The sequence below is a fragment of the Salmo salar genome, chromosome 05 (genome assembly GCF_965601325.2).
Source record: "Salmo salar chromosome 05, fSalSal1, whole genome shotgun sequence".
NCBI lineage: Eukaryota > Metazoa > Chordata > Actinopteri > Salmoniformes > Salmonidae > Salmo > Salmo salar.
In genome coordinates this window covers 64565197-64584940 of record NC_138295.1, presented here as the reverse complement: position 1 = coordinate 64584940, position 19744 = coordinate 64565197, and the positions used below count along the sequence as shown (strand labels likewise).

At 41.7% G+C, this 19744-nt stretch overlaps 1 protein-coding gene across 1 annotated transcript; it reads right to left on the bottom strand.

Annotated features, from left to right (window-relative positions):
- Positions 1-37: 37 nt before the first annotated feature.
- On the bottom strand, positions 38-18137 carry LOC106605404 (phosphatidylserine lipase ABHD16A). The gene is made up of 19 exons (XM_014201006.3): positions 17960-18137; positions 17491-17547; positions 17169-17235; positions 16819-16905; positions 16390-16475; positions 16105-16178; positions 15775-15885; positions 12385-12499; positions 10674-10775; positions 10516-10579; positions 10279-10328; positions 9802-9925; positions 9454-9558; positions 9131-9194; positions 3170-3226; positions 3004-3066; positions 2646-2821; positions 1783-1829; positions 38-1259 (listed from the first exon to the last, which is right to left on the bottom strand). The coding sequence occupies exons 1-19, from the start codon at positions 18059-18061 to the stop codon at positions 1176-1178; spliced, it is 1635 nt and encodes a 544-aa protein (XP_014056481.1). The 5' UTR covers positions 18062-18137; the 3' UTR covers positions 38-1175.
- Positions 18138-19744: the final 1607 nt, after the last annotated feature.

The following is a 19744-nucleotide window of genomic DNA, read 5'->3' as shown; positions in this document are numbered from 1 at the left end:
CAGGGAAAAAAATGATTGCAGTTTCATAATACAAAAATTATTTAGCCAACATTTTATTTAACAGGATCCAGCTTTGTTCATAATGACAGTGTCCACAAGAAAATAATAGTACAAAAAAAAAAGGTAGAACATGAGGATGGCCTGGCTGTATTTGTAAAACGTAGATCTTTGTCTAGGCTTAATCTAAGGCTATCAAAGCCAATTTGTTTAGAGTAGTTGTATACTTTTTAAAATGCAGCCAGAGGGAGGAAAGGAGGGAGAGACGAGCTCCTTGTTCCCTTTAAAGATGTATCTTTCCTTCCTTGTAGTCAAAGGTAATAGGATGAAGCCTTTTTGTTTATCCAATTACCTAGAGATCAGTGCTTACTTTATGGAAGGGTGCATTTTAAATATCTAGTTCGAGGATGGCAGTGTATATTTAAGCAATAAGGCCCGAAGGGGTGTTCTTATGCACGACGCAAAGCAGAGTTCCTGGACACAGCCCTTAGCCGTGGTATATTGGCCATATACCACAACCCCCCCCCCCAGCAAATCAGCATTCAGGGCTGGAACCACCCAGTTTATAAATGAGTTAGTGCTGACAGTAACAAACATTCATCTGATACTACAAGTCGATATTAACGCAATAAGGAATTCCCCTAGACCACGCCCACAAATTGGGAAAACAAATATTCTTTACCATTCACCCCATTGGAAGAGAGCCTACTTTTTCTACAGAAATAACTAAACATTCCGAAAAGCTGCTGTGTTGTTCAATGTACATGTAGCCAGGTCAAAAATCACGACCAACTGTTCGCAATGCTCCCACGTAGGCTATGCGTGTGGAAAGCATTGTTTAGGACAATTTAACGTTAGTCCATTTGTGTTGTTGGTCTTGACTAGCACTGTCATAAGGGTCTTTCTAAGTAGTAGTAATCTTTAGACATCTACTTTTCTTAAATTTAGTTTTGTAATTGATTAAAACAAGTAGACAAAATGCCAAGTTTTTGCTGTGAGCCAATGGGGTAACCACAGGTTGTTTTCCCCAGGGTCACAACGTTCTTATACCATCTGGGTGTAGCTGCCTTGAACACCTCCCATAGATGCATGATTCAATCCATGCTCTGTATACCTCTTCTGATTGGTTGGTCTCGCCAGCCTCTTTGCTTCTCGTTTCTATCCATCCGTCAACCCTCTTACAGTCCCCAAGGGGCAGCGAATTCAGAGTATGGGAGAGGAGTGCAGTGAGTTGAGTCGAAGTTCCGCATGTACTTCCGTGCCTGAGAAGAGGGAGGGAACAAGTGATGAAATGGAGATGGGGGGGGGGGGGGGGGAAACAACATATGAGAGAACATTCCCAATAAATGGAAATGTCTATATTTAGATTTGCTTTTGTCTTACTTCAATGGAAGCCCACTCACCACCTTACCATTTCCATATAAAGGGAATCAGATGTACTTAACAGGCATTAGCCCGCCACAGAACAAATTCAGCAGCATTAGCAGTAATTGATTACGCTTCTATCATGCTGTAGTAAGTTACTTATAACCACAAAGCCATTAGAAATACATTACACCAGTCACAAGGAGAGCACAGGTGACCTAGTTACTATGGAAACCCCAAGTGTTCTTCACCATGGTAATTACCCTTAACTACAATTAAGAACAGAGGGGGGGAAGAGGGAGGACAGGTAAGCAAAGGATGGGGTGAAGGAGACAAGAAGAAAGGCACTGATGGGGGGGTGTAGAACTCAAGTCATGTTGTAGAGAGGGGGAACAATGGAAGATGAAAGAAGTTTCTCACCAGGAAGAGAGCCAGCTGCCGTCTTCCCTCCAGTGTCATGTCCTCGCCTGACAAAACAAACAGGAAAGGCTTAAAACCACACGTATGCGTTTATATAAGTTGTTTTAGGTCTCTATGCAGTGTTGTCTCTTGTCTGTTTTATCCTATTTTTAATCCCAGCCCCGTACCCACAGGAGGCCTTTTGGTAGGCCGTCATTGTAAATAAGAATTTGTTCTTAACTGACTTGCATAGTTAAAAATATATATATTGGTACACAATCTCAACAGAGAGCAGTGGTGTAAAGTACAACTTAATTAGTTCTTTGGGGTCTCTGTACTTCACTACATTCCAAAAGAAAATGATGTACTATTTACTCCATACAATTTCCCGGACACCCAAAAGTACTAGTCACAATTTGAATGCTTGGCAGTACAGGAAATAGGTCCAAATCACACACTTATCAAGAGAACGTCCCTGGTCATCCCTACTGCCTCTGATCTGGCGGACTCACTAAATGTAAATGATGTCTGAGTGTTGGAGCTGCCCCTGGCTGTCAAAAAAAGTAAAACGAATTGTGCCATCTCGTTTGGTGAATATAAGGAATTTACTTTGTACTTTTACTCAAGTATGACAATTTAATACTATTTAACATCTGATACTTTTAGACTTTTACTGGGTTACTTTCACTACTTGAGTCATTTTATATTAAGGTATCTTTACTTTTTCCACCTCTGGCAGAGAGGAGTGTCTAAGGGGCAGTAAACAAACCCTTTTGACAAAAGGACAAAGACCAAAATAAATTCCATCATCAGGTAGTTCATCTAGGGAGTCTAATCCAAGTCAAACAGCTGTAATGGTGTGGTCATTTGAGGAGCAGTCTTACCAACGCTCCAGGGGAAGAAAACATCTCTCTCTGTCTTATACGACTGCAGTACAGAGACACACCAGTCATCATCCACCTCATAGCTACTGTACACCGCTGCCTCTTCTACGGGGTTGGAGGCTGCCAGCCATGCTCTGACGGTCCTGACTCCATCGTCTGTCATCACCTTGGGGTACCTGAAGATATGACATCAGAAAGGGTTTAAAACAGAAACACAGCGCTCACTCTCTGTTCCTAGTGTGTGTATATGGTACAAGGTAACACATATGTGTGAGGTTGTGGATAATCAGGTCTGTAGTGTACAATGTGTACGTAGACATACACAGTCTATGTGAGGTCTTGGAGACGGAGAACCGACCTGAACTGCAGAAGTTTGAGAAGGAGGTTGTTTCCTCTGTTGGACATGATGTCTTCTGGACCCCTGAAACGAGTCAGTCAGTCAAACCAGTCACTATAGCTATGCGCTGGTAAAGAGGTAATCTGAACGGGCCCTTTTCGTTATTCATGCCTTCATAGTGACTCACGTGGTGGTAATGATCTCATCTTTGGTTCTTCTGATCAGAAGCACTGGTCCCTGGTACCTAAGGAAGAACTCATGAGTGTTAGGGTCACAATATACCCAAAACCTCCCATCTTCCCATAGGGCAAACAGCACCCCTTTTGACGTCCCATACATATATTTGCCCATTGTAAAAGTGCTCAGAAAGTGTCTTTTTAGACCTGCTTGTCAAAACATTCAAGAGAATAAAGGTGCTCAAAGTTGACCTATTTTGCATATCCCACCATATTATGACACATCCATGTCTTGATCACTGGAAAAGATAGTTGTAATTGATATTTAAAAAAGTTTTCCCAACTATTTTATTTCTTAAAAATGTTTTTTTTTTTTTTATGAAGTAATTTTAAATTTAAACACAATTATCTAAAAACTTGTAAAACTCTTTTGTTCTTCATATTTGCATATGCTGTAGCTTATACCCTACTTTCGGTTGAGACGGTCTTGAATACAGTAGGTCACGATACCAGAACTGACTTCAATACCGTCACGTTTCTCAACACCAAAAAATGAATATTAGCCAGTCACAGAATGGCACTTGATTCAAACAAACTCAGCTACTGACTGCTCTGTTCAATCGTTGAGCATCTTTTAAATTCAATATCATTAGGAGATTTGAAAGTTTTTACAGTAACATTTTTCAGAGATGGCCATGTATGGATACAATACATTTTACTAATCTATTCACATAACGGTAATTCATTTGAATGATTGATAAATTGGGTAAATCAAGTTGTAACCTAGGCCTATACACAGTGTACAAAACATCGGAGAACACCTTCCTAATATTGAGTCCCCCCCCCCCCCCCCAGAACAGCCTGAATTCGTTAGGGCATGGACTCTACAAGGTGTCAATCATTCCACAGGGATGTGGCCCATTTTGATTCAAGTTGGCTGGATGTCCTTTGGGTGGTGGACCATTCTTGATACACACAGGAAACTTGAGTGTGGAAAAGGCAGTATAATCTTTTGGTCTTTCCCATCCACCCTCTGAATGTTACACATACACAATCAATGTCTCAATTGTCTCAAGGCTTAAAAATCCTTCTTTAACCTGTCTTCTCCCCTTCATCTACACCAGTGGTTCCCAAACATTTTATAGTCCCGTACCCCTTCGAACATTCAACCTCCAGCTGCATACCCCCTCTAGCACCATGGTCAGCTCAATCTCAAAATGTTGTTTTTTGACATCATTGTAAGCCTGCCCCACACACAATACAATACATTTAGTAAACATAAGAATTAGTTTGTCACTTCCCACGAGCCAGGTTGTGACAAAGAGCTCTTAAAAGGACCAGGGCACAAATAATTAATAATTTTGCTCTTTATTTAGACATCTTACATATAAAACCTATAAATATACAAATTTGAATAATTCACCACAGGTTAATGAGAAGGGTGTGCTTGAAAGGATGCACATAACTCTGCAATGTTTGGTTGTATTGGAGAGAGTCTCAGTCTTAAATCATTTTCCACACACAGTCTGTGCCTGTATTTCGTTTTCATGCAAGTGAGGGCCGAGAATCCACTCTCACAGAGGTACGGGGTTGCAAAGGGCATCAGTGTCTTAATTGCGCAATTTACTAAGGCAAGATACTGAGCACAGCCCTATCCATAAATCTGGCAGTGACTTCTGATTACATTCAATTTTCACAGAACCGCTTGTTGCAATTTTGATGGCTCTCTCTTGTTCAGGTATCGGTAAGTGGACTGGAGGCAGGGCATGAAAGGGAAAATGAATCCAGTTGTTTGTGTCATCCGTTTTGGGAAAGTACCTGCGTAATAGTGCACTCAGGTGCTTCGCTACATCACATTTGACATTGTCTGTAAGCTTGAGTTAATTTGCCCACACAAAAAAACCATACAACGATGGAAAGACCTGTGTGTTGTCCTTGTTAATGCAGCGAAAGGAGAGCGCCAACTTCGTAATCATAGCGCAAATTTTGTCCCGCACATTGAATATAGTTGCGGAGAGTCCATGTAAACCTAGATTAAAATCATTCCGGCGAGGAAAAACAGCACCCAGATAGGCCAGTCGTGTGAGAAACTCATCATGCAAGCGGTCAGACAAGGGAAAATGGTCAGTAAAGAAAACTTTAAACTCATCTCTCAATTAAAAAAAACGCGTCATTTCTTTGCTCCTTGATAACCAGCGCACTTCTGTATGTTGCAAAATCGTTACACGGTCGCTGCCCATATCATTGCATAGTGCCGAAAATAAACGAGAGTTCAGGGGCCTTGCTTTAACAAAGTTAACCATTTTCACTGTGGTATCCAAAACGTCTTTCAAGCTGTCAGGCATTCCCTTGGCGGATGCTGCGGTGTACCCAAGTGGTGTCGTGAGCAACTGCTTGCAAATCTATGTCTCCCGGTCATGGCTTTTGCGCCATCAGTACAGATACCAACATGAGCAGCAGCTACGTTTGGCTACATACAGACCGTTAGTGGAATTCCCGCGAGAGCGTAACAGTTAATGTGATTGGATGTTAATTATTTGATTACTTGGGGCGGTAGGTAGCCTAGCCTAGTGGTTAGAGCGTTGGACTAGTAATTGAAAGGTTGCAAGATTGAATCACCGAGTTGACAAGGTAAAACTCTGTCGTTCTGCCCCTGAACAAGGCAGTTAACCCACTGTTCCTAGGCCGTCATTGAAAATAAGAATTTGTTCTTAATTGACTTGCCTAGTTAAAAGGTCAAATAAATGTAAAAAAAAAAAGACATTGTGTTATTTCACTGAACACCAGATGGTTTAATTTTATTTTTGCCAGTGAAACGAGGCTACTCAGGCGAAAAAAAGAAAAAAAAAAAACTACTTTTTTTAATATACTTTTTAAAAATGTGAATCGCATTTTTATTTGGTTTACCCCCGACGGCATTGCGTGTACCCCAGTTAGGGAATACCTGATCTACAATGATTGAAGTAGATTTAACAAGTGACATCAATAAGGGATCATAGCTTTCACCTGGTCAGTCTGTCATGGAAAGAACACGTCTTCCTAATGGTTTGGACACAATACAGGTGTATGCATATTCAATAGGAGTGTGTGCATGCATTGAGTTGAGCTTGTGTTGGCTGATTTCATGGGGCTACAGATAACAGTTTCCCTTCCATTTGGGACTTATTTTATTGTACTGATCAACATAATTTGCATAGAAGTAGCTTATTTGATATCACTGCATGCTGTGTCGTTAACCAGTAACGATGTCATTCACGAGGCGGACCGTTGGAGCCCTATTAGCACACCATTCAGTTCGCTGAGGCAATAGATCATCTTTGGGAGAGACGTGCCTCGACATGGGCTGCGCTGAGACAGACTTGATCCGTGAGTCAGATTTGACAGAAGTACTGAAAGTAACAAATTCTAGTACCAAACCGTTTTTCATGTTCTAGTATTGAAAAAGTAGCAAAGTTGCATTATAGAACTGGGTGGTTCGAGCCCTAAATGCTGATTGGCATGAGATATCAGACCGGATACCACGGGTATGACAAAACATTTATTTTTACTGCTCTAATTACATTGGTAACCAGTTTATAATAGCAATAAGGCACCTCGGGGGTTTGTGACAAATGGCCAATATACCACGGCTAAGGGCTGTGTCCAGACAGCCCTTAGCCGTGGTATATTGGCCATATACTACACCCCCTCGTGCCTTATTGCTTAAGTATACCATGCAACACTAGAATACAGGGTTGGTGCCATATTTTGGCTGATAAATGCACTAAAATGGGTATACAATGGAGATATACCATTTGAAAGTTGACCACAAAAATGGTTGGAGGTCCATACAGAACATTGACTTGAATGGGAATATCCGTTTTAAATTATACTGTCAATCCTCCATAGAAAACCTATTGAAATCATAGAAATATAGATAATAGAATAGGTATGACCATTTAAGTTAACATTCAACGGTGGGTGGACCGGGGACCACCTGTGGTAGTAATTAGAAGTTAAAATGTCAACGGTGTACCAGCTAAATTGCAGTGGTCTGAAGGGATAGGTCCATTCTATGAATTATATTCCTTTGATTAAAATGACACCCACCCTGTATTCAATAGCATGTCGTGTTTAAACCGATGGCGGGCACAACACAAAAACCTCAATGTAAAATAGGGTCTAAGCTACACCAATTTTGTTGTTGTGGTTGTTGATAATTGACGTTAAAGAGTAGGTAGCGGAAACGTTAAATGGATTTGCATTAGAATACGCATCAAAAGTCCCAAATTAAAACTTCTCACTTTTCTATTTTTGGAGTTATTACATAAAACGATCAGTATTACGAAGCATGCCGAAGTCATGACGGAAAATGTTTTTCCGGAGCGTGATGTAATTTGGAGGACCCGGCAAGCCAGCCTATTGCCTACTATATAACGATACTTAGGTGCCAGTTATGATATGTATTGCGATTCGATAGTGTGATTTTATTGCAAACATATTCCTCACCATGTGTCTGCTGCAGAGGGACAAGAGAGCTATAAGAAAACGAGATTTGATCAATCATGGAAATAAAAAGTGCTGAGATATAATTGTCTCCCTGTTTAAAAAGAATGTGGAAAACAAGCAATGAAGGAAAAATACTGGAGTTTTTGTTCAGGTACAGCCAACTAGCACAAAAAAAAAAATATTGCAACATTCTCCAAACAATACACTGTAAAAAAAATAAATAAAATGATCGACCATTACTCTTAGCCATACTAGCGTTAGCCCCATCTGCCTGCTAACATTATGTTAGCACTGTCTGAGTAAACCAGTTGCTACCAACGTTTTGGAACTACATAACACCATCAAACGAGTTATAAAAGAATGTTAACTGAATATAGCTATGTTAGCCGGCAAGCTAGCCAGACAGCTAATGTTAGCCATTTAGCCAACTAGCTATTAGCCTAGCCAACCACCACGGTTATGGTCGGCAAGCTAGAGCCCAACTACTGGAGACCAGCTAGAGCAAAACTAAAACAATTACAGATGGATGATTGAGGCCCATCGGATGGTAAGAGTGCAGGCTGAGTTAGCTACCAAAGCTAGGGGGAGGCGGGCGCTTCACCAGGGCAAAATCCAAAATAGATAGATTCCATGTCAGTCAGCTAGAGCGCTAGCACTAAGCCAAGGTGGAAAAAGTTACAAAACTCCTGTAGCCTACTTCACATAACATGCTGAAAAGTTAAAATAAAAAGTATAACAGACAAGATACTACACAATTAGAGGAAGCAGGCATGATTTTCTTTTGTTTTGAGCCCACGGCAAGAAAAGCACCAGAGCCTGCTGTGGTAACGGGTCACAAAGTCTGAATAGCATGAGGTGTGGCTAACGTTAGCCAGCTTGAGATAGCTACCGAACTAGAATACGAACTCTGTAGCACAGAGTAGATCCTCCATATGACGTTGAGAAATAGTGCATTGTGGGTAGTTTAGAAGTTATCCGGAAATAAGTTAATAAATGTAATAACCCAAAAACATAACTATATGTTTGTACTTATTGGTAACCAGATCATTACTACAACTAAGCTACTAAGTCTGACCACACTTGTTATACTGGCGAGTTAAAATTCATGCTTCCTACCCTTTAAAAAAGGCTGAAAAAAACCCCGCCACATCTAGAAATCATACAATAGTTTAACAACCCTGTTTTTAAGCTTTAAATTTATATCAAACTCAAATGTTTTTATTTTCCAGTGATGAAGACATGGATATCTGATGGTATGGTGGGATATGTAAAATAGGTCAACTTTGGCCACCTTTATTCTCCTGAATATTTTGGCATTCAGGTTAAACAAAATCCCTTTCTGACCACTTCTTTGATGAAATGGAATGCTGTCAAAAAGTGATTAAATTCTAATAAATGTACCCAATATTTTCCATGGATGATATGTTCATGTCAGTCACACACACACGTAAAGTGTTTGTGAGAGTAAAGAGTGTTGCACTTACTTGCAGAGCTGTTCTGCGCTGTTGAGGTTCATGTACTGCCTGACTGTGTGTGTCACCAGAGGCCCTGAAACACCATTTTCACTGTCAGATCCTGAACCAAACACAGCCCTTATACAGACAGACACACACCTCAGGCCTTTTCGGAGATGCTGTCATCCAGAGTGACTGTACTCACTTCTTAATAATAATAAATAAATAAATATATATATATATTACATCTCATAATAGGAAAAAAGTGTTATCCAAAGACATAATACATTGCTGTTTATATGACATCACTGGTCTTTCAACGCCTTGACCTATGACCCCTGCAAGAGACTCACTCCAGCTGTCGGGCATGACCTTGAGGGCCAGCGGCAGCAGGTCATCAAAGGAGGCGTCCAATACCAGCGCTTGGATCTCTGGATAGGACATCACCGCCCAACTGGCTGAGAGACAGAGAGAAATATATAGACAGAGAAAGAGAAAAGGAAGTATGAGAGGGGAGGGGGAGAGAGAAGGGAGGAGAGTGCAGAGAGAGAGGGTGAGCGAGAAGAGTGAGATGGAGAGAAAATGAAGAGAAGGGGGGAGAAATAAAGAAGTGGTGCTTACAATATGTTGGTGAAATTGGTCAACTCATTCCCACAACAGACTAGGGCCAGACAAAGTGCATATACCAGTTGGGTCCCTACCTGTGAATCCCCCTATGGACCAGGCATACACCACTATGTCACTGAGCTGGAAGCCCAGCTTGTGCACTGCAAACTGGATCACTACATCCATGGCATTGGCCTCATTCTGGGGGAACGGTACGCCCTGAGAGAGAAATAAGGGAGTGGATAGGGGAACAAAATAGTTATTGTTTTTACATTTATTTTCATGTCAATGCACATTTTGAGACGGAAACAAATCTGCTAACACAGACATTTAGATTTGAGTAATTTAGCGGACGCTCTTATCCAGAGTGAGTGGATACATTTTCCTACTTTTACTTGCTGGTCCCCTGTGGGAATTGAACCCAGAACCCTGTGTGTCTTCCTCTATGAATGACACGTGTAGAAAAACCAGACTTTCTACATAAGACAAACTTGCCTAATAATGCCATTGAAATACACTGGTAAGTTCACACAAAAGCGTGATGGGGAAGAGCGAGGGACACTAAGGCTTACCGTGCTTCCTGCAAAGCCAGGGTGGTTCCAGCCAAGCACTGAGTATCCACCTGCAACACAGACAGAAACCGTTTTATACTGCTCTAGTTTAAATTTAACAGGTTATGGAATATGTTAACAACCATGTATGAACAGTGATCTTTTCAACAAAGGAAGGAAGGAAGGATGGTAAGTAGGATAGAAGGAAGGAAGTAGGAGAGAAGTATGTTGTGTAAGTGTCAGACAGAGGTTCCTTACCTTCCAATGGAGTGTTCATACAGCCCACCTCATAGAAGCCTGCATTCCCCTCACAGCAGATCACCTACAACAGGACATACAGCAAACACTATAGACCTCACATGGAACCATGGGTAATGTAGTTCAGGTGGTTCATAGAGCCTAGTGCAGGTCCTTACCAGAGTCTGTCCGTGCAGTCCTTCTTCTCTCCTGCGGTCCACAAACATGGTATCAATCTCATTCCCATCACACGCCACCAGCTTGTTCCTCTGACCCTCACACTGCACACAGAAGAGGGAGGGAGGTACAGAAACGGATTGGAAAAGAGAAACTTCAAGTAACGCAGTTCTATAAGCTAAAGGTTGCATACAGTGCATTCGGAAAGTATTCAGACCCATTGACTTTTTCCACATTTTGTTACGTTACAGCCTTATTCTAAAATGGATGAAATTGTTTTTCCCCTCCATCTACACACAATACCCCATAATGACAAAGCAAAAAACAGGTTTTTAGAAATGTATGCAAATTTATAAAAAGTTATCAAACTGAAATATCACATTTACATAAGTATTCAGACTCTTTACTCAGTACTTTGAAGCACCTTTGGCAGCGATTACAGCCTTGAGTCTTCTTGTGTATGACACACCTGTATTTGGAGAGTTTCTCCCATTCTTCCCTGCAGATCCTCTCAAGCTCTGTCAGGTTGGATGGGGAGCGTCGCTGCACAGCTATTTTCAGGTCTCTCCAGAGATGTTCGATCAGGTTCAAATCCGGGCTCTGGCTGGGCCGTTCAAGGACATTCAGAGACTTGTCCCGAAGCCACTCCTGCGTTGTCTTGGCTGTGTTCTTAGGGTCATTGTCCTGTTGGAAGGTGAACCTTCGCCCCAGTCTGAGGTCCCGAGTGCTCTGGAGCAGGTTGTTTTCATCAAGGATCTCTGTACTTTTCTCCATTAATCTTTCCTTCGATCCTGATTAGTCTCCCAGTCCCTGCCACTGAAAAGCATCCCCAAAGCATGATAATGCCACCACCATGCTTCACCATTGGGATGGTACTAGGTTTGCTCCAGACATGACACTTGGCATTCAGGCCAAAGAGTTCAATCTTGTTTTTCATGGTCTGAGTCCTTAGATGACTTTTGGCAAACTCCAAGTGGGCTGTCATGTGCCTTTTACTGAGGAGTGGCTTCCGTCTGGCTACTCTACCACAAATGCCTGATTGGTGGAGTGCTGCAGAGATTGTTGTCCTTCTGGAAGGTTCTCCCATCTCCACAGAGGAACTCTGTCAGAGTGACCATCGGTTTCTTGGTCACCTCCCTGACGAAGACCCTTCTCCTGGGGTTCCAAACTTCTTCCATGTAAGAATGATGGAGACCAGTGTGTTCTTGGGGACCTTCAATGCTGCAGACATTTTTTGGTACCCTTTCCCGACACAATCCTGTCTCAGAGCTCTACGGACAATTCCTTCGACCTCATGGCTTGGTTTTTGCTCCGACATGCACTGTCAACTGTGGGACCTTATATAGCCTTTCCAAATCATGTCCAATTAATTGAATTTACCACAGATGGACTCCAATCAAGTTGTAGAAACATCAAGGATGATCAATGGAAACAGGATGCACCTGAGCTCAATTTCAAGTCTCATAGCAAAGGGTCTGAATACTTATGTAAATAATCTATTTCTAAAAACCTGTTTTCACTTTGTCATTATGGGGTATTGTGTGTAGATTGATGAGGAAAAACATATTTAATAAGGCTGCAACATAACAAAATGTGGAAAAAGTCAGGGGGTCTTTCCGAATGCACTGTATATGAATACATGTTTAACTATTGTAAATGAATGTAACTTGACCCTACTGTGATGTGTGTGTGTGTGTGTGTGAGATGACTCACCTCTTCTATAAGTCTAGCCTGGCCCTGTTGTAGCATGGGTCTCATAGCCCTTTGCAGTAGGTATACAGACCCAGGGTATAGAATCCTCCTCCCAAATGAGTGGGCAATCAGAAAACTAGAGAGGGGGAGAAAGAGGGAGGGGAGAGAAAAGCAGGCAGTAATAATCAATCAAATGTACCAAGCCTGCCTGCTGTAAGTGTGACGCAGAGAGAAACTGTGACAGAAACAGTAGTTGGTTACATTATGACCTATGTAGTACGATATCTGACTATGTTTATACCTGACGATGTGGCATGGTAGATTACAGTGCATTTAATTTAGTACCTGATGTGATGTGGTAGAATATAGTGCATTTAGTTTAGCACCTGACGATGTGGTAAAATATAGTGCATTTAGTTTAGCACCTGACGATGTGGTAGAATATAGTGCATTTAGTTTAGCACCTGACGATGTGGTAGAATATAATGTATTTAGTTTAGCACCTGACGATGTGGTAGAATATAATGCATTTAGTTTAGCACCTGACGATGTGGTAGAATATAATGTATTTAGTTTAGCACCTGACGATGTGGTAGAATATAGTGTATTTAGTTTAGCACCTGACGATGTGGTAGAATATAATGTATTTACACTGAACAAAATAACGGCAACATGTAAAGTGTTGGTCCCATGTTTCATGAGCTGAAATAAAAGATCTCAGAAATGTTCCATACTCACAAAAAGCTTTTCTCTCCAATTTTGTGAACTAATTTGTTTACATCCCTGTTCGTGAGCATTTCTTCTTTGCCAAGATAATCCATCCACCTAACAGGTGTGGCATATCAAGAAGCTGATTGAACAGCATGATCATTACAGTTGCACCTTTTGCTGGGGACAATAAAAAGGCCACACAACACAATTCCACAGATGTGAAGTTGAGGGAACGTGCAATTGGCATGCCGACTACAGGGACTTCCACCAGAGTGGTTGCCAGAGAACGTTAATTTATTTCCCAAAAGCCGGCACATTGTTTTAGAGAATTTGTCAGTACGTCCAACCGGCCTCACAACCGCAGACCATGTGTACGGCGTCGTGTGGGTAAGCGGTTTGCTGATGTCAATGTGAACAGAGTGCCCCATGGTGTTGCTGGGTTATGGAGTTTCCCAAAAATCGGTCTTCGGGACCCAAATGGGTACACGTTTTGGTTTTTGCCCTAGCACTACACAGCTGATTCAAATAATCATCAAGCTTTGAATCAGCCGTGTAGTGTTAGGGCAAAAAAACTAAACTTGCACCCCTTGGGGTCACGAGGACCGAGTTTGGGAAACGCTGGTTATGGTATGGCCAGGCGTAATCTAAGGCCCATTGTCATGCCATTCATCCACCGCCATCACCTCATGTTTCAGCATGATAATGCACGGCCCCATGTTGCAAGGATCTGTACACAATTCGTGGAAGCTGAAAATGTCCCAGTTCTTCCATGGCCTGCATACTCACCAGACATCTCACTCATTGAGCACGTTTGGGATGCTCTGGATCGACGCGTACAACAGTCCCCACCAATATAAAGCAACTTCGCACAGCCATTGAAGAGGAGTGGGACAACATCCCAGAGGCCACAATCAACAGCCTGATCAACTCTATGTGAATGACATATGTCGCTCTGCATGAGGCAAATGGTGGCCATACCAAAAACTGACTGGTTTTCTGATGCACACCCCTATTTATTTATTTTTGTTTATTTTTAAAAAGGTATCTGACCAACAGATGCATATCTGTATTCCCAGTCATGTGAAATCCATAAGGCCTAATGAATTTTTCAATTGACTGATTTCCTTATATAAACTAACTCAGTAACATCTTTGAAATTGTTGAACGTTGCATTTATATTTTTGTTCAGTGTAGTTTAGTACCTGACGATGTGGCACGGTAGAGCACAGTGTGTTGTGGGTTTTGTAGTCTGTTTATACCCGACAAAGTGGCATGACAGACAGGGGTCGACATTCACGCTTGACCGGGGCAAGTAAAAAAATACTAATAATAAATTGGTCGAACAAGAAGAATATAGATTTAAGTTGTCCGAATGGACAAATAAATCACAATATAAAATGAGGGTAGTCCATTCAGAACTGGATCTGTGTCCTCCAGATGTAGCGTTACACACTGTTCTCCCAATCTATGCAGAGGGCATCGGCATAGAATTATTGAAAGCCTGTATTGACAGGCACGAGTGGTCTTTCAATCAGGTAGTCGAGAGATGTGTTTGAGATCAAAGCGAGCCGCATGTGCACATTTGTTGATATTCATTGTTAGTGAGTCATTTGCCCACTTATAGCTTATTTTTGGTCAGCAATGAAAATCCTGGAAAAGTCATGGGGTGTGCATCACCTGCGTGTGCCAGCGGGTCGTTGCCAGAGGAGAGAGAGACTTGCGCAGCAGGTAAAATAATGATATACAACAGACTAACTAGATAGTGTAGTTTGGCTGGTTATCTTGCTAGTTAAATACTTAGCATGTATTAATGTCATTGTCATGTCCGATGTCCTAAAATAACTTTCTACTGGCACTTGTGTATAACCGCAAATGGGGGACACAGTCGATACAGGTGCAGTTGATGAAACCAAATGCGGCATACTCTGGTTGTAAAACAGTCTCAAGCCCTCTAAATTAGCTAGGATTCTCATCTATTCAACACTGGCCATGTAATTCTGACAGAGTTAAAAATACATATTCTTAGAATAGCCTAATTGACAAGTAACAATGTTGTCAAGATCTTCCCTGAACACTGAATATTTTAACCTTACAAATAGATAAAACATCTTAATTAGCTACCTCACCAACCTTTGCCATTTGATCCCTGGTTCATTTAACCAGGGAATCATTGTATAAAGACAAAAGTATTTGGTTGTAATTGTAATGTTGCAGGGTGGACAAACCATCCTCCAGAGAGCTACTGGGTGTGCAGGCTTTCGCTCCAGCCCTGCTCAAAAAATAATCAGCTGCTCAACAGGACCCTGATAAGATGACTGGTGTATTTGTGCAGGGTTGGATCCAATGTCTGCACACCCGGTAGCTCTCCAGATGGAGGGTTGATGGACCACATGCGTTTTAAAACAGTAGTTTATCAGTGCAGTATTTTACTTTGTGCGGGGTTAAGTGTCTTGCTCAAGGCCACAATGGCAGGAGATAGTGTATAGTAATGAAGGATATTTTACATCATACAACAATTTTCAGTCACCTTTTTGGCCCATGGTGTTACATACTTGTCCCCCCCCAAAAAAGGTTTTCACACAAATAAAACATTTTAATAAATAACCCTGTCCTACTTGTCCAAAGGACAAGTGGCTAAAAATTGTAATGTCAAGCCCTTGTAGAGTACAGTGTATTGTGGATATTGTAGTCTGTCTATACCTGACGATGTGGCATGGTAGAGTGCGTAAAGAGTTGAGCATGCTGTCTGCTGCCCCTCTCAGTTTGGGCTCTGGCTTCAGTAGAGACACTCCTGCCTTGGACAGCAGCTTCCTGTCACACAGGATGTTAGAAGGGATATTTAACAAATCAACAAGAGTTATATAGTGAAAATAGAGCCTTACTCTCAAATCAGAACCCAGACACAGTCATCCCGTTTACATTTACTGTATCACCTGGTGTATTTCATATAAAAAAACTACAATCACAGTATAAAAATTAACACGCGTAAAAGGTTCACATCAGTATGCAAATTACACACACACAACTCACGGATTGCTAACTTCTTCCCAGCTGAAGTCTGCCGGCCAGTGAGAGAAGTCAAAATCATAGCAGGCCAGCTTTTTCTACAGACAGAACATTCAAAATTAGTGATCAGAAAGAATACCTGTGGCTTGTTTCTTGAATTCAAGATTGACAACCACTAGCAAAACAGGCCTGAGAATCATTTCAAATGACATATAGGGCACTGGTTAGACATAACACACCATATGGGGAATAAGGTGTCATTTGAGACACAGGCCAACTGTTGACAAGCTGTTGCCATAGCAGTGTTACCTTGTTGCTAGGCGTGTGGTTCTTCCTGGTTTCCTCCAGAATGGAGATGAACTGTTGATACTCTGAGTTCCTCCACCGTCCCCAACCTGAGAGGGAGGGAAAGGGTGAGAGAAGCAGCGAGTGCCAGAGTCTCAGAGGTGTACTTAATGTACCTGATAGACCCACACCTTGTGAGGGAGTCAGTGTGTGAAATCATAACCCCCACAGGAATACAATCGTAGTTACCTGTAGCCTAGTCACACACAATCCAATATCTGTTTAGTAGATGAAGAACACCAGACACTACATTCTCTACAATTTGATTTGAGATGCTATAATATTTTATTGGGGTGGGTGGGTGGGGGAGCATTGAACACAGAGGATTTCTCAAACCAGACCAATCCAGGAAGAGCAATACAAGTTCAGTAAAAAGAGTGGTAAAGTTCTCACCTCTCAGAAAGGCAACCCCCAGCAGACAAACGATCACAGTTCCCACATACTGACTGACTGGGACCAGCTTACTGCTGCAGATGTACCCTGAAACACACAGCAACGGTTAGGGCTATGAACACTACACAAACAATTAGGCTAGTAATAGCCATTTGCTTCCTCTTTCTTGCACTCTTTTGCATTAAAGCATGCACACATGTCCTACGTCAAACTATAACACCACTAGCCAGTACCAATACTTACCTACTATACTACAGCTGGGAGATATTAATAGTTAAACCCAATAAGAGCATTACTGTATTTTATTACCTTTCATATTGCATGAGCGAACACACACACACACACATTACCTTTTCTGTAAAGGTAGCAGAGGACGAGAGGGGAGCTGTAGTATGACAGAGACCACAAAGCTGACGCCTGGAGGGAAAAAACACAAGAGAACAGTTACATCTCAACACAAAGTATGAGAATGTATAGACTACCTGTATAGCTATGCGAGTGTGCTACTTGTCTTTACCTGTGGCTTCAATTTATGCAAAAACAAAGATCGTGTATTACAGTGCAGGCCACTGCATGTAATAGTAAAATAGAATTTGTTCTCTAGCTAATCAAAACAGATGAATGATCAACAATTAGATACAACTTGTGGTAACTTGCTAGTTACATACTGACCCATCCGAGGATGCTGTCAGTGTGTTTCTCCAGGCTCTTGGGTTGATAAGTCCATCCCTGGGGTTGTAAGAGAAGGGGGAAGTAGTTAGCTAATAGTTAGGTGCTAAATGAGTGGTGACTAGGCAAGCCAGCTAGCTGGATAACTGCAATGATTTCCCTGCCTAGCTAGTACAGCTAACGTTAGCTACCTAGCATAGTTAACAGCGGCTTAGGTGACGTGCTTGCTGGCATGCTCACCTGCAACAACGCAAAGATAACCATTATACTTGATTCTCCTTGGAATCTAGCTGAACATTACCCAATGTGTTAACTATGCACAATTTCACATTGTCACCTCTGCCAGTGATTGACAGCAATTTCAATAACACGTACTGACACGTCCTGACCGGAGCTAGTGCTAGCGTTGAACAAAGTTACATTCCTAGCTCTTCCTGGTCGGTCACAAACACGGTATCTGCCGTGAGCCTACCCTCCTGCCTGCTCTTCCTTCGGGTCGGGACTCCTCCTGTGAACGGTGCACTCTCTGGAGATGAGGCCCCAAAAAGCAGCGAAACCACATCCAGCCGGCCATTCTTCCTCCGGTAGCCGATACAGGACGTAAATTCCAAACATACAAAGTCCAAGCGTTTTCTTCTTTGGTATAATAGCTTTCGCAACCATTATATCTGCATTCCGCCACCTACTGTACAGGTGGATAATAAATATCCCCAAAAAGTAAATAATCACAACACATTTTTAATTAAACTAAATCAGCCTGCGTTTCTGTTCTAATCAGTTACGTACACAGGCTCAGAAAGATCCTGTGAGGGTGCCATATTTTCTGCAAAAGTAGTCCTTGCAGTGCTTCTATTATGAAGTCTTCTCAGCTGTGCAGATGTAATGAGGTCCAGCTTCTCGGACACTTGTGCAGTACTATTAATATTGTGGCTATAAATGCTACACAATCCACCTTCTTCACAGTAAGTGTATCCAGATCACTTGATGTTTAACATTTGCGGTGCATCCACCGTCATATCTTCAGAACTGTGGGCTGTTGCCCCTTCAACTCTCTTCACCGCCTCCATATAAGATATTTGCTGCACAGCCCTGATCCTTGACACCTCAACATTTTTCACCCGAACAGGGCACTTCGGGAATTCGGAAATATGATCTCCACCACAGTTGCAACATTTTACATTCACAGACTCTTCATTGGCATATTCCTTCAGTCTGCAAACACTCGACACGTGGCCTAACTACAACTTTATAAATTTCTTGCATTGCATCGGGTTTTGCACGAACGCTCTTATGGGGTATCTTATATATCCCAGCTTTACATGGAGTGGTAGAAACTCTCAATCAAACATCAATAATACAGATCAACTTTGCTCCTTTTTCCCCATTCTCCATACGGGACAAGCGACGTGCATTAACTACTCCAGAATTTTTTTGCCTAAGATATTGATTATCAATGTCCAATGGGACGCAAGAGAACACATTTTACCGGTGCCCTGATCCAAAAATCAAAGCATCGATAATTTAGCAAGCAACAATGCACGCTTATTTTGTTCTTTAGATACACACGATATCAAATCAAATGTATTTATAAAGTATTTTTTACATCAGCAGATGTCACAATGTGCTTAACACCATACCACTCCTGTTTACTTTGCATCCACTTTTCCCAACGCCTTATTCACAATCCTCGTGACTTCAAAAGGGTTTCCCAAATGAACATACTTATCCAGAAAAACGTACTCTAACAAGCAACGACTAATTTGCCACAAGAATTTTAGCCGTTTTTGTACTATTCTTGGGCTTCACTGTTGTCCACTCATCTTTCTCACTAGCTGTAGTCGACGCGCTTTCATCTTCAAACAACACTTCCACTTCCGCCATCTCAAACCTTTCTCGGAAGAACTTGTCACTTTCCATGCACGAGTTTTAGGATAAATAATTATTAATTTTACTGTCGTAATAAATGCTGCAATAACACAATTGTGACAATGACATTTGGTTTGATAACAGACAATAAAGATTCCTTTGACCCGTTTATTTGGTGATGTTTATTGAAACAAAAGTCCAAGGTGAAGGTTTACATTTACCCCAGCCCAGATCTTTCCCTAATGGCCAGTGATCAATATCACCATAAACTTCATACCACTTGACTTATTCCAAATTTTTCCGTTACAGCCTGAATGCCAAAATTATCTCCCCCATCTAACACAAAATAACCCATAATGAAAGAAGTGAAAACATGTTTTCCTCTAGGAAA